General features: G+C 48.2%; 1 protein-coding gene across 2 annotated transcripts in view; it reads right to left on the reverse strand.

Annotated features, from left to right (window-relative positions):
- The window catches only part of LOC116957810 (uncharacterized), a 39,974-nt gene extending 23,969 nt beyond the window's left edge, over nucleotides 1-16,005 (reverse strand). The window contains exons 1-7 of one of the 2 annotated variants that reach the window (XM_032980197.2): nucleotides 15,778-16,005; nucleotides 13,385-13,550; nucleotides 11,972-12,014; nucleotides 10,980-11,078; nucleotides 9,772-9,995; nucleotides 9,215-9,318; nucleotides 7,989-8,167 (exon numbers count right to left, since the gene is read on the reverse strand). In XM_032980197.2, the coding sequence (XP_032836088.1) occupies nucleotides 7,989-8,167; nucleotides 9,215-9,318; nucleotides 9,772-9,995; nucleotides 10,980-11,078; nucleotides 11,972-12,014; nucleotides 13,385-13,550; nucleotides 15,778-15,783 (821 nt within the window). In that variant the 5' untranslated portion in view covers nucleotides 15,784-16,005. The remainder of the gene's footprint in view (nucleotides 1-7,988; nucleotides 8,168-9,214; nucleotides 9,319-9,771; nucleotides 9,996-10,979; nucleotides 11,079-11,971; nucleotides 12,015-13,384; nucleotides 13,551-15,777) is intronic. The other variant, XM_032980196.2, reaches the window with a different exon arrangement.
- Nucleotides 16,006-20,066: the final 4,061 nt, after the last annotated feature.

The raw sequence follows: 20,066 nt of genomic DNA on the forward strand, positions 1-20,066 counted from the left end.
GTGCTTCACATAATGTTTTTTCAGGTTTGTTGAATTCTCGTCTCTCATCATTTTGTTGTATTTACCTCCGTGATTTGTTCTTGACACCTGATGAAGATCGCTTGCGTTGTGATCGAAACGTCGTGATTGTTTTTTGTTTGAATATGATTTTATTGTATTTCTACATACGTGACTTTACCGAAAAAACCAATGAGTAATTTTATGCAGTCACGAAAGCTTTAATATTCTAGATTTGAAGCTTTTGTGACTGCAAGGATCCATACTCTTTGGTTCTATTCGGTAAAGTCACGTAGGTAAAAATAAAATAACAAAAATCACGACGTTTCGGCCACAACACAAGTGGCCTTCATCAGGTGAAGGGACCGGACTGTCCAGAGGACAGCGTTGGAGTGAAGACAGCCAAGCCCAGGTCGCGTCCTTTAAGCTGTGTGGGAGGAAACAAAAAACGCCTTGACAAAGGAATTAGCATAAAATGATGTACTGGACCGGCACGGTGGGGGTGGGGGGGGGGAGGAGTTTACATAATGTTGGTGTGAAGGGAAATAAGCTGCTTTGAAAGTTTGGGATACCACTACTTGAAAAAATATACTGTACCATTGAAAATTAGTTTAATGTTTGGTTTGATTTAGAACATCTTTCCAATGACTGCTTAATTTGAAACCATCCTCTCGGTTGAAATTGTGTCTGTGTTTGTAAATCTGAATTGCCTCGTGGACAAATCTCTGATAAAAACCCGTGGGTTTGCAGAGAACCTTGGTATCGGAGAAAACTATATCGTGATCACCCACAGCATTGTAACAGTGATCAGCTACGGCAGAAGAATTCGTTCTGCCATGTTTCAAATCTGATTTGTGCTCGCGAATTCGGTCAGAGACATGTCGTTTCGTCTCCCCGATATAGCAGTCACCACAGGTGCAGCTCAATTTGTAAATCCCTCCTTAAAACCTTCTGCTGCAAGACCCTCTAGATTCTATGGTCTCCCCAAGATTCATAAAGAAGGCACTCCACTACGACCCATCGTATCCACGATCAACTCCCCTACCTATAAGCTAGCACATTTTCTGTCAGATACCTTGCTACCTTTCACTGGCAAGACCTCCTCAGCAGTACTTAACTCAGCTCATTTGGTCTCTATGGTCAAAGACGTTCTGTCCCCTGACGCTATCCTTGTCAGCTTCGATGTGGTCTCCCTGTTCACCAAGGTCCCGGTACCTGATACCATTGAAATAATTGAAAATTTGGTACAACATGGACTAGACCCCGATACACCTGCGCTGATTAGACACTGCCTCACCAATACCTACTTTACTTGGAATGGCACCTTCTACAAACAAAATGAGGGTACCCCCATGAGTTCTCCCTTATCACCAGTGACAGCCAATGTTTTCATGGAGAAATTTGAATCAGACGCCATCCAGACTTCCACCCTCAGACCTTCCCTGTGGAAGAGATATTTGGATGATACTTTCGTCATTTGGCCACATGGCCTCCCAGCTTTGAACCTTTTCCTACACCACATCAATTCTAGATATCCCGCCATCAAATTCACCATGGAAGTGGAGAAAGATGGCAAGCTACCATTCTTGGATGTTCTGTTTGAGAGGAGACCTGATGGCTCACTGGGGCATTCTGTCTACAGGAAACCCACCCACACAGATTCCTACTTGAAACCTGATTCCCACCACCACCCAGCTCAAAATAATTATCTCATCAAAACGTTATACCACAGGACACATTGCATTTCGGACCAACACCACCTGACCAGTGAATTAAAACATGTACACCTGGCCCTCAAGAGAAACGGATACTCTGACCGTACCATCCGCCAAGATATTTCTCCCTCCATACAGAAACAACCACTTGATACTCCGGTCAAAACCATCACACTACCATATATAGCAGGCGTTACTAAAAAGATCTCCCAAATTCTAAACAAACACAAGATCCTGGTCCGGTTCAATACAGTACACAAAATCCGTGACCTGATCCCATCCGTGAAGGATGTCGTTCCTGACTTACAGTACCCCGGGGTTTACAAATTGAGCTGCACCTGTGGTGACTGCTATATTGGGGAGACAAAACGACATGTCTCTGACCGAATTCGCGAGCACAAATCAGATTTGAAACACGGCAGAACGAATTATTCTGCCGTAGCTGATCACTGTTACAACGCTGTGGGTGATCACGATATAGTTTTCTCCGATACCAAGGTTCTCTGCAAACCCACGGGTTTTTATCAGAGATGTGTCCACGAGGCAATTCAGATTTACAAACACAGACACAATTTCAACCGAGAGGATGGTTTCAAATTAAGCAATCATTGGAAAGATGTTCTAAATCAAACCAAACATTAAACTAATTTTCAATGGTACAGTATATTTTTTCAAGTAGTGGTATCCCAAACTTTCACAGCAGCTTATTTCCCTTCACACCAACATTATGTAAACTCCTCCCCCCCCCCCACCCCCACCGTGCCGGTCCAGTACATAATTTTATGCTAATTCCTTTGTCAAGGCGTTTTTTGTTTCCTCCCACATAGCTTAAAGGACGTGACCTGGGCTTGGCTGTCTTCACTCCAACGCTGTCCTCTGGACAGTCCGGTCTCTTCACCTGATGAAGGCCACTTGTGTTGTGGCCGAAACGTCGTGATTTTTGTTATTTTATTTTTACCTACGTGACTTTACCGAATAGAACCAAAGAGTATGAAAGCTTTAATACTTTATTATCACACTTCTATGGGGAAGTTACCGTTGTAATTATGTGTAAGATGTGCCCTTTTTTGAGCTGTCGTTTTGTATTTACAAGAGGTGGTAATTTTTTGAGCTGCCGGTTTGTATTTACAAGAGGTGGTCCTTTTTGAGCTGCCGTTTTGTATGTGTAAGATGTGCGTGTTTGAGCTGCCGCTCTCGCTCTGGCCCCTCCCCCCCTCCAACCGTATTTCCTATTTAAGCTTCTGTTCATCCCTCCGGCCCCCCCCCCTCTCTCTCTCTCTCTGCCTCCCTGTCCGTCTTTCCTCCCTCCTTACCTCTTGGTGGACTTGTATATGTATTTCTACTGACCGTGTACCTCGTTTTTTTCATTCGATCTATGCTGGTATGTGCAATCCAAAGGTTGAACACGAAATTTAACACTTCTGAAATTCGTGGTCCGCCAGGAAGTGTCTAACTGTGTTGTTGGCCTGACTGGATGTGCTTCACATAATGTTTTTTCAGGTTTGTTGAATTCTCGTCTCTCATCTTTTTGTTGTATTTACCTCCGTGATTTGTTCTTGACACCTGATGAAGATCGCTTGCGTTGTGATCGAAACGTTAGTGATTGTTTTTGTTTTAACATAATTTTATGGCAGAGCCTGTTGTACTATGGGTCTTAATGGGACATGTTGTGGCTTGGCTCTCCAACACACCGGTGTGCTGTACTAGTGACGAATTGGCATGTTCTGTTTACATGACAACCGTTACTAGTTGGCTGTGTCGGGTGGTGGCGGGTTTTAAAGACACATTGATATATTTACGCGATCTCACCCAAAAACCTCTATTATGGATTTGTTCGTTCGTTTCTCAGTCCACTTGTCCTGGTAAGGGTCGCGGCGGCAGAATGGTGACGAGTGGCGGTCCAGACCTCCCTTTCCCTGCCAATGGACTCTTCCTGCGGGAATTCCCAGGCGTTCCCAGGCCAACCGGGTCTACCTGAGCTGCTGCTCCCTGCGTCTGCCTGAGCTGCTGCTCCCTGCGTCTGCCTGAGCTGCTGCTCCCTGGGCCTGCCTGAGCTGCTGCTCCCTGGGCCTGCCTGAGCTGCTGCTCCCTGGGTCTGCCTGAGCTGCTGCTCCCTGGGCCTGCCTGAGCTGCTGCTCCCTGCGTCTGCCTGAGCTGCTGCTCCCTGCGTCTGCCTGAGCTGCTGCTCCCTGGGCCTGCCTGAGCTGCTGCTCCCTGGGCCTGCCTGAGCTGCTGCTCCCTGGGTCTGCCTGAGCTGCTGCTCCCTGGGCCTGCCTGAGCTGCTGCTCCTTGCGTCTGCCTGAGCTGCTGCTCCCTGGGTCTACCTGAGCTGCTGCTCCCTGGGTCTGTCTGAGCTGCTGCTCCCTGCGTCTGCCTGAACTGCTGCTCCCTGGGCCTGCCTGAACTGCTGCTCCCTGGGTCTGCCTGAACTGCTGCTCCCCGGGCCTGCCTGAGCTGCTGCTCCCTGGGCCTGCCTGAACTGCTGCTCCCTGGGCCTGCCTGAGCTGCTGCTCCCTGGGCCTGCCTGAGCTACTGCTCCCTGGGCCTACCTGAGCTGCTGCTTCCCGGGTCTGCCTGAGCTGCTGCTCCCTGGGCCTGCCTGAGCTGCTGCTTCCCGGGTCTGCCTGAGCTGCTGCTCCCTGGGCCTGCCTGAACTGCTACTCTCTGGGCCTGCCTGAGCTATTGCTTCTTGGGCCTGCCTGAGCTGCTGCTCCCCGGGTCTGCCCGAGCTGCTGCTCCCCGGGTCTGCCTGCTCCCACGGCTCCCGTCACGCAGTGGTCGTAGCGCCACCGTCGAGAAGCCGGAGCAGCGCCTGGGAGCCATGGACGCCCTCCAATTTACAAGACACCGGGCATCTGGGTACAAGCTAGTGCTAGCTCCACACCTGGATAATGCCACCACTCCACTCCACCACCGACTTCCACTAAATCAACAACCACCTTCATTTGGACTGCATTGACATTCACCGAGAAACTGGACTAATTCGCCGTCCGCTTCACAGAGGCTCTGATCGTATGTTCAATTACAACTACTCAACCCCAAACTCCATTCCATCCATCTGGTCCTGTTTGCGCCCCACAACTTCCTTAATACGTCATCACAACATACGACACGTGCACCTAACCAATCTCCGCCCCATCCCTCGGTCCTCTCAATTCACCATGAAGCAAAGTCACCTGAAACTGGCTTTGCTCAACACCCGCTCACTAAACAATAAAAGCCTCATTTTAAATGAATTCATTACTGACAATAACCTGGATTTTCTCTGTATCACTGAAACTTGGCATAAACCTATGGACTATTTCGCACTCAACCAGACTACACCTACAGGATATACATACATGGACAAACCCCGATCTGAGGGGCGGGGAGGTGGTGTTGCTGCAGTGTACAGAAAGGACATTAAAACATCCACCATCTCCATCCCTGCTGTTCAGCCCTTTGAACACATCACTTTCAAACTCTCTGGTCCAACTCCTCTAGTTACTGCCATAATCTACTGACCCCCCAAACCAAAACCTTCCTTTCTCTCTGACTTTTCTGACTTTTTAACTCAGTCATCTGCCATCTCACCTTCTGTTCTGCTCCTGGGGGATTTCACAATCCACATTGACACTGACTGTAAATTTGCTACTGAATTCCTGGAACTGCTACACTGCTTCAATTTCACCCAACATGTCAACTTTCCAACTCACAGCCGTGGTCACATTTTGGATCTGGTCTGCTCTACTGGTCTCACCATACCGCTCCTCGAGCCCCACAACCTCAACATCTCGGACCACCTGGCTATCACCATGAACATTGATCTCCCCATTTCTACAACCAAGGACAAAAGGACAATTGCTTTCAGAAATTTTAAATCCATCTCTAGTCCTGCCCTTTCAGCCTCTCTTGCCAGCAAAATGTCCTCCTCCCCCCCCCCCCCCCGTGACTGACAACCCTTCCGACCTCACCAACTACTACAATGAAACACTTTCCACCAGTCTTGATCATCTGGCTCCCATTAAAACTAAAACTGTTTCATTCACTCACTCTGTTCCCTGGTACACTCCTATTCTGCACAAAATGAAATCCCGTAAGCGTCAGCTTGAAAGGCTCCATAAGAAAACTGGTTGAACTGTTCATCTACAAGCTTACACAGATTACCTTCAGCAGTATAAGGAAGCTCTTAACACTACCCGGTCCACCTACTACTCACACCTCATACATTCTGGTTCAACCAACCCAAAGGCTCTTTTCGACACCGTAAATAAACTTCTCAAACCCAGTGACAATATCGTCAACTCATTCACAACTGATAAATGCAACACCTTTCTATCATTCTTTCAGACCAAAATTGACACCATTTACACCAACCTGTCCTCTTCTTCTGCTACCACTGTCTACTCTGTCATTCCATCATTTGTTCCCCCCACCACACCTCTCAGCCACTGTCTCAGTTCTCCCCATTGTCGCCGGGGGAGCTGTTTAAAATCTTGACAGGGATGAAAACATCAACATGTGTCCTGGACCCCATCCCATCCCACCTCATCAAAGACTGTTTACCAGCAATCTCCGCACTCATCATAAAAATCATTAACTCCTCTCTCAGCTCTGGCTCAATTCCACGTTCACTCAAACTGGCTGCTGTCACCCCCATTCTCAAAAAACCTGGACTTGACCCCAACATTATGTTAAACTTTCGGCCCATTTCCAATCTCCCCTTTCTGTCTAAGATACTGGAACGCACTGTCGCAAAACAACTTAAAACCCACCTCTCCTCAAATGACCTGTTCGAACCATTTCAATCCGGCTTCCATTCACAACACAGCACTGAAACAGCCCTCCTCAGAGTTACTAACGACATCCTCCTCTCCAGCAGACTCTGGTCACCTCAGCATCCTCATCCTCCTGGACCTCACTTCAGCTTTTGACACTATCAACCACACCATTCTTCTCTCTCGCCTCAAATCTACCCTCAACATCACTGGCACTGCCCTCTCCTGGCTCCAATCTTATCTCACCGACAGACAACAATTCATCCACATCAACAACTGCACCTCCTCCACCACTCCGTTGTCCCAAGGTGTCCCCCAGGGCTCGGTGCTAGGTCCTTTTCTCTTCATACTATACCTGCTTCCCCTTGGCAGTCATTCGCCACCATGGTCTTAACTTTCACTGCTATGCCGATGATGTCCAGCTCTACATCTCCACCAAATCCATCACCTCCGCCACCCACTCCACTCTCTCTAACTGCCTCGCTGACATTAAATCGTGGATGCACACCAATTTCCTTAAACTTAACTGCGATAAAACAGATATGATCATCATCGGTCCCAAATCTATCACTAAATCCATTCGCAGTTTCTCCGTCACTGTCGATACCTACACCCTGTCTCCATCCCTTCAAAGTCGCAACCTTGGAGTCATTTTTGACAATAACCTCTCCTTTGAACACCACATTAAAAAAATCACCAGAACTGCCTTGTTTCACCTCAAAAACATCTCCAGACTTCGCCCATCACTCTTTCTCCGCTGCAGAAACCCTCATCCACACCTTCATCACCTCCAGAATCGATTACTGCAACAGCATCCTATACGACACCTCAACCAAAACATTAAATAAACTCCAGTACATCCAGAACTCTGCTGCTCGTCTGCTCACTCACACCCGCACCGGTAACCATAATACCCCTGTCCTCCAGAACCTCCATTGGCTCCCGGTCCCACAACAAATTCAATTCAAAATCCTCCTCCTCACACATAAAGCCCTTCATAACCAGGCCCCTTCCTACCTCACTGACCTGCTCCACCGCCACAACCCATCCCGTAGCCTTCGCTCATCTGACGCCAACCTCCTGACTCCACCTCTCAGGACCAAGCATCGAACCTGGGGCGATAGAGCCTTCTCTATAGCTGCCCCCTCACTTTGGAACTCTCTCCCAAAACAAATCCGTGCCTGCACCGACCTTCCAGCGTTCAAATCATTGACTAAAACTCACCTTTTAAAAATAGCTTTTAATGTTTAGCTAAGTTTGATGTGTTTTAGTGTTTCTACCATTTGATGTTTTTGCTGCTTTATGATTTTATGTAAAGTGTCTTTGAGTATTCAGAAAAGCGCTCACAATATTTTTATTATTATAGTCCTCCGCCAACGTAATATTCATTTGCGTGGATAAAATGTGTTTGATTAAGACGCGAGCGACGTTCTTTCTCGGGGGCAAACGCAAAGGCGAGTCGGTCAACGCGGAACGGATTCCGGTGCATTCGCAAAATCGCCAACTCGGCGTAACTTACGATGTGAAGGTGAAGCGTGTCTCCAGCGCGTTTGCTGGGGGACCGTCGTCACCCGGCTCGGAAGGCGATGGCATGGTGCAGACGTCCGGGGTGCTTGGGCCCCACGGGGAGGATGGCTCAGTGCCCCGTGCCAGCGGTAATGGTGATTTAGTAGCCGTGCCGACGCCGCTCAAGCGGCGCTGCAAAGACAAAGCCACGACATGTCGCACGGCTCAGAAAGTCACTCGGGAATGCCGCAGAAGTTTCCTATCTCCAGAACTGGCACCGACATCAATACTGAACACCGTGACACTTCGCCGATATCGTCGAGGAGCGTAAAACCATCATGGAAACTCCGCTCATCCTCGCATGCAGTAGCGGCTTTTGTCTGGCCATCGAACAAAGACGGTCACCGCATCGTGCGCTTTCGGACGCGCATCTCTGGGCCGTCTGGAATGCACTTCCTTCTGATATTATGAAGCCACTCGGAGATATGCACTTTTAAATCATCATCTAGATTGAAAACTTTTTTATTTAGAACTGCTTTTTGTGTTTAGTTTGTTGTCCTTCCTCTGCACCTCCGATTAGCACAGCTGGCTACGTATGGTGCGAAAGAAGTTCAACATACAGTACATATAGACATACAACTGGAATCAACCTTCCTGTTAACTATTATTATTCCCGATACACGATTGTGTATCGGGCACCTCAACATTTTGTTAAGTGATGTAATGATCTGGCAAAATGTATTGCTGTCAAGCCCTCCACCACCAACCACTACATTTCCAAATAAAATTGTCAGGTGCGCAAGCGTTTAACGAAGCGCTAATTATTATCGTTGTGTCTCGCTGGTAGATTGTCTGCGCACTAAGTGAAAGAACAATGCTCACGATAAAATGTAGAAATTTTACACGACGTTTCACTTGAAACCGCGCAAAGATTTAGGATTTCAAGACGTACATTTGGCCGTGAAAATCTACGCATCAAGATACTTCACTCAACGGTCTGCAATTAACGAGACATTTTTCAATGTCTTAACTAGGAAACAAACGCATCACAAACCATCGGCCCCTGCTGAGAAAACTTAGCAGGACCCTCTTCCTGAATAAGTGACTTGAGACTGAGTCAGGCTTTCCTGGGTCAAAAAAAAATATTATAATAATCTACACAAACAGAGAAGAGTTGACCTGCAGATAAGAGCTATGCACTGAGACCACCACAGTGGAGTTTGAGATGATTTCTGTCACCTTCACATCCGGTACATCCAGAACCAGAGTCTCTGGAACAAAGATAAGCTCCTTCTTCTGCTGTCTCCTCTGGTGCTGCTGGCACAGTGTTGCCGTGGGACAATCTGGAACATCCCACATCACACCGGGCTTAAACATTAACACGGGGTGCAGACATCACGTGCCCGAGCCTAAGCCCGTGCAGAGAAGAAAAAATTATCGCACGGAGAAGCGCACAGCGATGTACACTGGTAATTAATGAGAGGCCGGAAGCGGAACATGTGGGCTCAGAGAACGAACGTGAATTAAGAGACATCATTTTGACTATTTGGAAAAGTGGGGGCTTGAGTAGATGTCGCAAGAAGGGATGACGGCTAACGTACGAGACTAGTGACAGAATGGCATCCAATGGAGGGATTGCGCTCTGGAGGATAAGACCACACGAGGCGGACCGATGGATCGTGGCATCATGGGACGGCGAGAGATGGCAACGGTGTGTGGAAAGGCCTTCATCCAGCAGTGGAGAGACAGGCTCTTGACAAGGACGATTGATCTGTTAAACGACGAGCGGAACTCACCGTGGGTCCGCTCCAGTGAGTGGTGGCGGTACCGTCGCTTCCGCACAAGGCTGCCCTTGTTGAGTCGCAGGGCGGAGGTGCGGCCCGGCTGCTGCCCATCTCTGCCCCTCGCGCTGCCCTTGGAGCCTGCGCCCTCGGCGTTGTCGTTGCCCTCGTCGTTGTTGATGTTACCCTCGTTGTCACCGTGTCCCCCGGGCTCCACTTGGATCGTGACCCCCGACTGCCTGCACATGCCCAGCCACCGCACTCGCTCAGCGAGAGAACTGAAAGCCGACCCCACAGCCAAGACTATGTCGTACAACAGCCAAGGCTACCGTAACTTGATTGGCGCAAGGCTAACGCTGTTTTCTTGAATCAGAATTTTTTTTCCCCTTTGTCGTCCCTTGACGTTATTCCAAAAATGTAGGCCATGTGTGCCTGCATCACGTGCCAACTCATTTGTTTAGAACTGCTTTATATGTTTAGTTTGTTGTCCTTCCCCCGCACCTCCCGACTGGCTACGTACGGTGCAAAAGAAGTTCAACATACGTACATACATGCAAGTGACCTCTAGTCCACACAGCAAATGGCAGCACTTTCCTACAAACCTTGCCACACAGGGTGATGTTCATCGCATGATAATCAAGCCAATGTCTTTCTTTCATTTTCAGAGCTGGAATTCAGAAAAATTACATGTAGAACCAAATTTTATACGATGCGTTTTTGCAATGTGCAATTGATTATAACTTGGCCGACACCATCAACTCGCTACACATGAGAACCTGGCTTAATCACAGGTAACTGCCGGGATTTAAACTATTGAAACTATTTTTATTTTATCAGGTAAGGCCCACTGAGCTATATAGCGCTTTTTAAAAAGCCACCTGCCTATCACAAATCATAGCTCAACGAAGTGGCTTATCATGTGGACATTTATAGCAGCCAAATACTCTAAACGCACGTTGATTCTAAATGTGGAGGGAAAAACCGGAGGACCTGGCAAAAAATCCACGCGACCACAAGGAGACACGCAAACTCAAAATATGCAGCAGGCGTCAGGGTTGGGATCGAACCCACGACCTCCTGCATACCAGGTCGAGGTAGTGAACATCTCACCACCGTAGCGAGATGAACCCAGGATCTCAGTGGGACCGGCTCAGCATGCTGAGTTTGGGGCTAAGAGGCCCTTGTGTGGCCTAAACGGCCCCAGTGTGGCCTGTGGCTCTCACCACTGATGCTGCAGCTCCCGAATGGTCTCCTTCTGCCTCTTGAGCTGCTCTTTGAGACGCCGGTTGGAATCAAACGCCTCCTCCAACGTCAGTGCATCCCTGCCACACCACCGGACCCCAGCAGAAACCATAATTTTGTAAAGATTACAATTGCTTTTTTGTTCCCATATTTTTTTCATAAAAAAAAAAACTTGGGAAAAGAGACGACGATACATAATTCCAAATTGGAATTGTTTATTAATTTACTAGGTAAAGCCCACTCAACTGTGTAGCTCAATGAAGTGGCTTATCCTGTGGAAATTTATAACAGCCAAATACACGAACCACATGTTCATTCTAAATGTGGAGGGAAAACCGGAGAAACCGGAGAAAATTCCTTGTGACCACGGGGGAGAACATGCAAACTCCAAATATACAGCAGGCTTTAGTGTCGGGATCGGACCCACAAATTCCTACATACCAGATGAGGGAGTTAACATCTCGCCACCTCAGTGTGAGGGAAGAAGCAGAAATATTGGTGTGATTTATTGTTGGGGGTGGCTGGGCGAGTGTGTAAATGGGCGGTGGAGTGGTTGACTATTGTGGTTGAGTCAGTCGTGTGAATCGTCGAGCGAGTGAGTGTTGAGACCTGCAGCGTGGTGGTTGAAGAGTGTGGACGAGATAAAACAGTCTACCTGATAATCCAAGTAATTGGTTCATTTACCGATTATCGGTTCCATTACTCAACTAGGTCGGATAAAATGAGAATAGTTACGGTAAAAAAGGGGAGATGTAGAATCACATGACACTGGGCTGTGTCCTTTATTTCCTTTAAAAAAATGTGTACTTTGCAGGGGGAGGGAAAGTAGGGGGGGGGGGGGGTACTGCCGCAACTGACTTATTCCGTGAATTACTGTTTTTTTTTACAAAACCTCATCCCGTTAATATCATAAACAAAGATTTCCGTGCCAAAATCCAGGCCTTTACGAAAAAATAAGCGTTTCTCAACTCACAGGCAGCGCTCCTGCTTGAGCTTGTTGATCTTGTCGAGCAGGGCTGAAGGGGACGGGGAAAGAGAAGGGACAAAACCACACTGGCTGCTGTTATGCCCTGTAAAAGTATAACCGTGATAACTGCTCACAAGACTAAAACGGACCACCAGGCTTGCTCGAAAACGGCGGCTTTGGTGAAGATTTTATTGACGCAACAACCTGCTGCTCATATGCTCTGTTGTTCATTCATAATACTAACTTATATACCCCAGTAAAGCATCAGAAAACTACTTATTTAAGCAGGATCCCTGCTTTATTGGCATGTTTAGTCAACACAAATGACATTGAATGTCAGAATAAGAATCCGAGTATGTATTTATTCTGGCAAAAACTGATAAGCTATGAAGCTCTTTTTCACAATTGTCTAGTCGGGGTGGGTCAGCAAGTTACAACAAACAACAGAGCAAACGATAGGAGTGCAAATTAGAGAAAAGAGATAAGCGAGTCACTATGAGAGGAAACTGGAGAATTTGGAGGAAACCCATGCAGAACAGGGTGAGAGAATATACAAGCTCCACCAATGCCCGCCATTCACCACTAAATAACGGTGACGTCATCACGGCACTTGAGCCAGGCCAGGTGCACTTTGAGGCCATGTGAAGGGTCGAAGGCTCACTCACAGGAGGTCGCAGGACAGACCCAGCCACCATGGGTTGACTGAGAGAACTGGCAGATGCACCAGCTGTGCCCCCTATTTTTCCAAACTCCAAAGATCCCCCGTTTATCCTTAACAGACTATTGGGGCAAGTACTGTTAACGAGCACCAAGGAAGGCTGGTACGGCACACGAGGGGGGTGGGTGGCCAGCACCACGCCCGGCCACCTTTGTCTCCCACAGTGGTGATGTTTTTACACACCGCACCAGGTACTCATATGAGGTTGAATTGACCTAGGGGAGGCCCAGGATCAATTCAGATAATCTGTCACTGGTGTTGGCGGTGAACAGGAATCGAACCCGAGTTCGTAGCACAGTGTGCTTAACCGCGACACTATCGCTTACTACAAACTCCAACAACAACCACCATTCGCCACTAAGTGGCGGTGATGTCACCACGGTGCTTGTGCCAGGCTAAGTGTACTTTTAAGGCCATGTGAAGTGTCAAACGCTCGCTGGCAGGTCATGGGACAGACCCAGGTGCCATGGGTTGACTGACTGAGATGCACAAACTCCACACACTCATACACACACACAACAAACTCACATAACACTCTATAAAATATGGGGATAATCTACAAACTCCTCGCAGAAAGGTTCCTGAGTTAGTAACTGAACCCAGGTATTTCTTGCTATGAGGCACAAGTGTTACCACTGCATCACCCTGCCGACCATGGACCACCCTTCGCATGAAATGTGTCTGGTCTGCTCCAAACTCACCCTCAACTCTGCGGCTGTGAAACTCCTTCAGCTGTGACAGAATTCTGTGGAAGCCGATGTCACCGCTCTGTCCCGGGCTCCCACTCAACGCGGAGTTGCTGAGCAGAATTGCAGGTGGTCTCGGGGAAGGGGAGAGACCCGAGACTCTCTCTGCCATGCTCAAGTCCTGCATTCAAAAGTGTGGTTGGACATCACCTGTGAATGCATGCTATGCAACTGTGAATAACGACAAGCACCATATAGATGCGTGTTTTGAAGACTATAAGAGCGAGGCCTTCGAGTCAGTTGATGACCAGGATATGTGGGCAATTATGGACAAGATAGGTTTCTCCAACTTTTGATGAAGATCCTGCAACGCCTGTATAACAACCGAGACTCTGCAGGGAGAGTGGCAGTAAAGCTTTTCCATTCATCTTTGAATACAAAATGTACACTCAAATTTTGATACTATGCTGTAGGACAGCGTTCTTCACAAATTTTCAGTGGGGGGCCACTTTCGCCAATAAGACATCACCAGTGTGTGAGGGCCGCCACATATTTGAAACCATTGAGGTTAACAGCACGATGATGGGGGGGGAGGGGGTGTTTTCACATGTTCTGTATTGTCGGGGGTCGCACTAAAGGCTACCAGGGGCCGCACTAAAGACCACCAGGGGCCGCGGGCCTTGCAACGAAGGACACTGCAGTAGGGGATAAATTCAACATCACTTTGAAGACATAAGTAATTAGGATAAATACTGAACAATACTTTATGCTAACGTACAGGGCATGTGCAGAAGAGACTTGGTATTTGACTGCAAAGGTACTATGAACTATATACAATGATGATACTACCGTACAGAACTTTCAAAAACGTATAACTATGAGAGCAATGAAAATAGTTTTAGCTGTATGCATGACCAAACGCAGCCCCCTCAAATGCGTGACCACTGTGCGTGCGTTAGTTATTTTTGCGAACTCTTTGCAACATCAAAGTCTATGAATGAGCTCAAGCCTGCCATAAATCACGTGGTTCGCTCCGTGCAGCTCACTTCTGCTCGCTTCTTCTCTCTTCCCTCCCCTATCATCATCATCATCATCCCTCCGTGGTCACGATGATTTTTTTCTCCGGGATCTCCCGTTTTTTCCCCTCTGCATTTAGTATCAACCAACATCACGCGTTTAGAGTGTTTGGCTGCTATACATTTGCGCATGATAAGCCACTTCGTTGAGCCATCATTTGTGATAGAAAGAGCTCAATAGCTCAGTGGGGCCTTCTTACCTGGTAAAATAAAATAAAAATTGGTTAGTCTTTAGTTTTCATCTTTCTTCATGCTGCTCATATTGAGTCGTGCTCTCAATGATTGCTCGTCCCTTTCCCAGTCATCTTTTTTATCCAACATTTTTTTGTTTTACCAGGTAAAGCCGACTGAGCTATTCGCTATGTTTCAGAAACGACTGGCCACAACTGATAGGTCAACGAAGCGGATTAACACGTGGATATGTACAGCAGCCTAATACTCTCTAAACACGTGATGTTGATGATAAATATGGAGGGGAAACCCGGAGGACTTGGAGAAGAATCCAGGCGACCACGGGGAGAGACACCACAAACTCCAAATATACAGCAGCAGCAGGCGAGTCGTCAGAGTCGGTGTCGAACCCACGACCTCCTCCATACCAGGCGAGGGAGTTAACATGTTCCAGCCACCGCGGCGCTGCTCTCTCCCCGTCCCCTCTGGCTACCCTTGTGCAGAAGTGACTCAACTCTCCCCGTCCCGTGGTGGTGGTGTTGATGCCAAGGGTAAAAAAATGGTTGCATAACAATCTCCTAAAAACTGTTGATCGGGAAAATGTTTAAACTTTAATTATTACCCCCATTGCGTACACAATTGCAGTCTCCAAACTCGTATCACACACTACTGTCTCTACTGGCCTCTCTATTTCAGTCAGAATATTAATTTAAAGTGGAAGAATCCGATGAGTTATAAAGCTCTCTTATTTTTACAGATTCCCAATAAGGGGCACGGGGTCAGAACGTTACAACACACAAAAACACGATATAAGTACAAAGTGTAGCAAAGGGTAAACAAATCACATTAAAAAACAAATATACACATACAACTAAACACACTTTTATTGTATCTAGTTATATAATCGACGAATGTGTACGTTCATTCGTCTAATCAATCGAGTGCCGTCTAAATGTTTACACCTCTGTGGTCAATGATTGCATACATGTCAACTCATCAGTGCCGACCTTATTACAAACCAATTCAGACATTATTGGTCAACCCGTTCCCCTGCATACTCAATTTCCCTGAACAAGAATACAGGGTAAACTGTATGGGTTGTGACAATTATGGGATTGTTAGCGACGCGGGCGAGGCCCGGGTGGTGTAGGCCTCCCCCACCTCCATCAGCGCGAACGAACAACGCGGCTCCGTACCGTGGTCAGCCACTGCAGGGGACTCTCGCTCGCCGCGATCCGATAATCGATGTTAAACGACGTTGATCGAAGGTAAAACAAAATCCGTTAGTTGAGCACAAATTTAAAACATCCCTCGAGTTCAACACCCGCCTCGGATATGTCGGCTTCCGCGCTCTGACGTCACGCAAGAACTTCCGCTCACCCCCCCCCTTTCCCGATTGCTGAATGGTACGGCCCAGTTTTGCCATTATGAATGGCCGGTTTAGGGGTCATCCATTTAGTAGGTCCGCAAAAAATTGTCAAAACGTGACCCCCCTTCTTATACGCACGCGTACTTTTTACTCCCCCCACACCTGCGTACGTACGGTTGACGCACCCCCGAATCTTATAGAACGTCCGATATTTAATCCATGCAGAAACGATCAAGGATTAATAATATTAACGTGTATTCTTAGCTCTTTCGGTAAAGTCACGTTGAAGGGAAACAATAAAATAATATATATTTTATCTTCTTTGGTTCTTTCGGTAAAGTCACGTAGAATGAGAATAAAATAATAAATTGATAAAATAAAATAATACAATAATATTCTCACGAGGTTTCGGCCACAACACAAGCGGACAGCGCTGTCCTCCAGACAGTATCGTCCCCTTCACCTGATGAAGGCCGCTTGTGTTGTGGCCGAAACGTTGTGAGAATATTATTGTGTTATTTTATCAATTTATTATTTTATTCTCATTCTACGTGACTTTACCGAAAGAACCAAAGAAGATGAATCCTTGCAGTCACGAAAGCTTGAAATCGAAATATATTTTTATTATTTTATTGTTTCCCTTCAACGTGACTTTACCGAAAGAGCTAAGAATATGAATTACTTCAGTCACGAAAGCTTTAAATCAAAATTTAATATTAACGTGCTTAAGTGTTTAAGCAAACAGATAGTCCACCGCCAGCTGCATTAAATAATTAAGTTGCGTACCTTTAAAAAGTTTGTCTCGTGTCCGCTAGGTTCAAACGCCGACTGAACCCAGTCGAACAGGTTAAGTATCAGAATTTCGTCAACACGCGCCATGTCAGGCTGAAGCACAGCAGCATTCGCTGCAGTCTGCAAATTTCGGTCACAGTCTCTACATTGCTTTTATGGATCTATTTTGGTGATTTCGAAAACGTTTTTTTGGTTTGGCCATATTTGTTGTAGTACGGAGTTAAACTGATGGCTTTAATCTAAGTTGTTTTGTGGTTGTTGTTGTTTGACTTGCATCTCACTGGGATTTTTGCACACAGCGTTGGTGTATGGTGCTTTTTCTGGAAGATTTTGCTGTTTTTCCTGGATTTTTCTGTATGCGCATAGTCACTTTAAGATGTTTTCTTGTTCATGTGTTTTGTTTGTCGCGGTTGCACCCGATTCAAGAGCCGAATGGCTCACAGGGCTATACCAAATACATGAAACTGAAAAGAAAACTGTAAAAATATCCACAGCGTCGCTGACGTTATCATCCAGCCTTCCATTGAGCTGGATCGTCTTGGAAGAAGCCGCAGATACGTCGCCGACCCCGGCAGATGAGAGCCTTGTTTTGATAAGGCTTTATGTAGGTCATCTAGCGTATAGCACAATCGCATTTCCTGCGACCGGCGTCGGTCGCTGACAGCGGCACCAATCGAAGCAATATCAATCATTGCTTCGAGAAGATCTGGATTGTCGTCTGTGATGGCTGGTCTATCGTCTCTATCCCTTGTAAACTTTCGTAGTTTTTGAAACTGAACTGTGGCTAATGTGTAGGCCAATATAGACAAATTATTATCGAGGCCTCACCCGCCCCCCGTTTCCTATGCATACGTCCATTGTCAGTAGACCCCCCCCCCAAACGCAAGCGTACGCATTTGTGTTAATTCCCCCTCCCCCCTCCATGCGTACGTACTAAATGGATGGCCCCTTAGGTAACGCATCACTGGGACGGGTTCATTAAAATGGTGTAACGGATAAAAAACACACCCTCTCGCTTAAATGGTACAGTCCAGTCTTGCCAATACCGAATGACGGGTTAGGAAACGCGTACATTGAGCGGGTTCATTACAAAATATGTAACGGATTATAAAATATGTAACTGATTAAAAAACCTACTCTGGCTTAAATAGTAGGGGTTAGTGAACGCCACTTGAGCAGGTTAATTGTACTCTAAATAGGGAGTAAAACCCCCTTATTAAATGGTACAGCCCAATAATGACAAGAAAAACGGGTTTAGTAAGGTTCGTGGGCTGGTCCATTACGAATTATACGCGTTAAAGTAGGATTGACTGTTGATTACAAGCCCGAAAGATAAATACTACAGATAACGTCACCAGGCGGGTCGATTCCAGGTGATGGGGGTTGTGGTTGCTGGAATGTAATGTTTACATTTAACACTTGCTTTTCATGAAATAAATACGAAAAGTTAGCGGTCCCGTTTAAAGAGATATGGCGGTATGTGATTTCGTGCGTTTTTTGCGTTTATTATTACATCGCTGAATTTTTTATTTGTCAAACATGTTTAAACACGAGTGGAATATTGCAGCGCACAGTAATTCCAACGCTTCTTTTGTTGAGTCATGCAATCGTTGCCCGGTCACACGCACCTCGTCACGTGGATGATGTGAGGGCGAAGGGTGAACGGGGTGAGGGGTGACGTGAGTGGGGGAGGGTTTACGGGGTGAGGGGCGTCACGTGGGTGGTGTAGGTAGCGTGGTGAGGGGCGTCACGTGAGCGGTGTGGGGTAGCGTGGTGAGAGTATCACGTGGGCGGTGTGTGGTAGCGTGGTGAGGGTATCACGTGGGCGGTGTTGGGTAGCGTGGTGAGGGTATCACGTGGGTGGTGTGGGGTAGCGTGGTGAGAGTATCACGTGGGCGGTGTGTGGTAGCGTGGTGAGGGTATCACGTGGGCGGTGTTGGGTAGCGTGGTGAGGGTATCACGTGGGTGGTGTGGGGTAGCGTGGTGAGGGTATCACGTGGGTGGGGTGTTGGGGGTGGGGTAGCGTGGTGAGGAGCGTCACGTGGGTGGTGTAGGTAGCGTGGTGAGGGTATCACGTGGGTGGTGTGTTGGGGGTGGGGTAGCGTGGTGAGGAGCGTCACGTGGGTGGTGTGGGGTAGCGTGGTGAGGTTATCACGTGGGTGGTGTGTTGTTGGGGGTGGGGTAGCGTGGTGAGGAGCGTCACGTGGGTGGTGTAGGTAGCGTGGTGAGGGTATCACGTGGGTGGTGTGTTGGGGGTGGGGTAGCGTGGTGAGGAGCGTCACGTGGGTGGTGTGGGGTAGCGTGGTGAGGTTATCACGTGGGTGGTGTGTTGTTGGGGGTGGGGTAGCGTGGTGAGGAGCGTCACGTGGGCGGTGTGGGGTAGCGTGGTGAGGGTATCACGTGGGTGGTGTGGGGTAGCGTGGTGAGGGTATCACGTGGGTGGTGTGTTGGGGGTGGGGTAGCGTGGTGAGGAGCGTCACGTGGGTGGTGTGGGGTAGCGTGGTGAGGTTATCACGTGGGTGGTGTGTTGTTGGGGGTGGGGTAGCGTGGTGAGGAGCATCACGTGGGTTGTGTGGGGTAGCGTGGTGAGGGTATCACGTGGGTGGTGTGTTGGGGGTGGGGTAGCGTGGTGAGGAGCGTCACGTGAGCGGTGTGGGGTAGGGTGGTGAGGGTATCACATGGGTGGTGTGGGGTAGCGTGGTGAGGGTATCACGTGGGTGGTGTGTTGTTGGGGGTGGGGTAGCGTGGTGAGGGGCGTCACGTGGGCGGTGTGGGGTAGCGTGGTGAGGGTATCACGTGGGTGGTGTGTTGTTGGGGGTGGGGTAGCGTGGTGAGGAGCATCACGTGGGTTGTGTGGGGTAGCGTGGTGAGGGTATCACGTGGGTGGTGTGTTGGGGGTGGGGTAGCGTGGTGAGGAGCGTCACGTGAGCGGTGTGGGGTAGGGTGGTGAGGGTATCACATGGGTGGTGTGGGGTAGCGTGGTGAGGGTATCACGTGGGTGGTGTGTTGTTGGGGGTGGGGTAGCGTGGTGAGGGGCGTCACGTGGGCGGTGTGGGGTAGCGTGGTGAGGGTATCACGTGGGTGGTGTGTTGTTGGGGGTGGGGTAGCGTGGTGAGGAGCGTCACGTGGGCGGTGTGGGGTAGCGTGGTGAGGGTATCACGTGGGTGGTGTGTTGTTGGGGGTGGGGTAGCGTGGTGAGGAGCGTCACGTGGGCGGTGTGGGGTAGCGTGGTGAGGGTATCACATGGGTGGTGTGTTGTTGGGGGTGGGGTAGGATGGTGAGGGTATCA

Source organism: Petromyzon marinus, chromosome 43, assembly GCF_048934315.1.
Source record: "Petromyzon marinus isolate PM22_M1 ecotype Great Lakes invasive population chromosome 43, UKy_Petmar_22M1.pri1.0, whole genome shotgun sequence".
Lineage (NCBI taxonomy): Eukaryota > Metazoa > Chordata > Hyperoartia > Petromyzontiformes > Petromyzontidae > Petromyzon > Petromyzon marinus.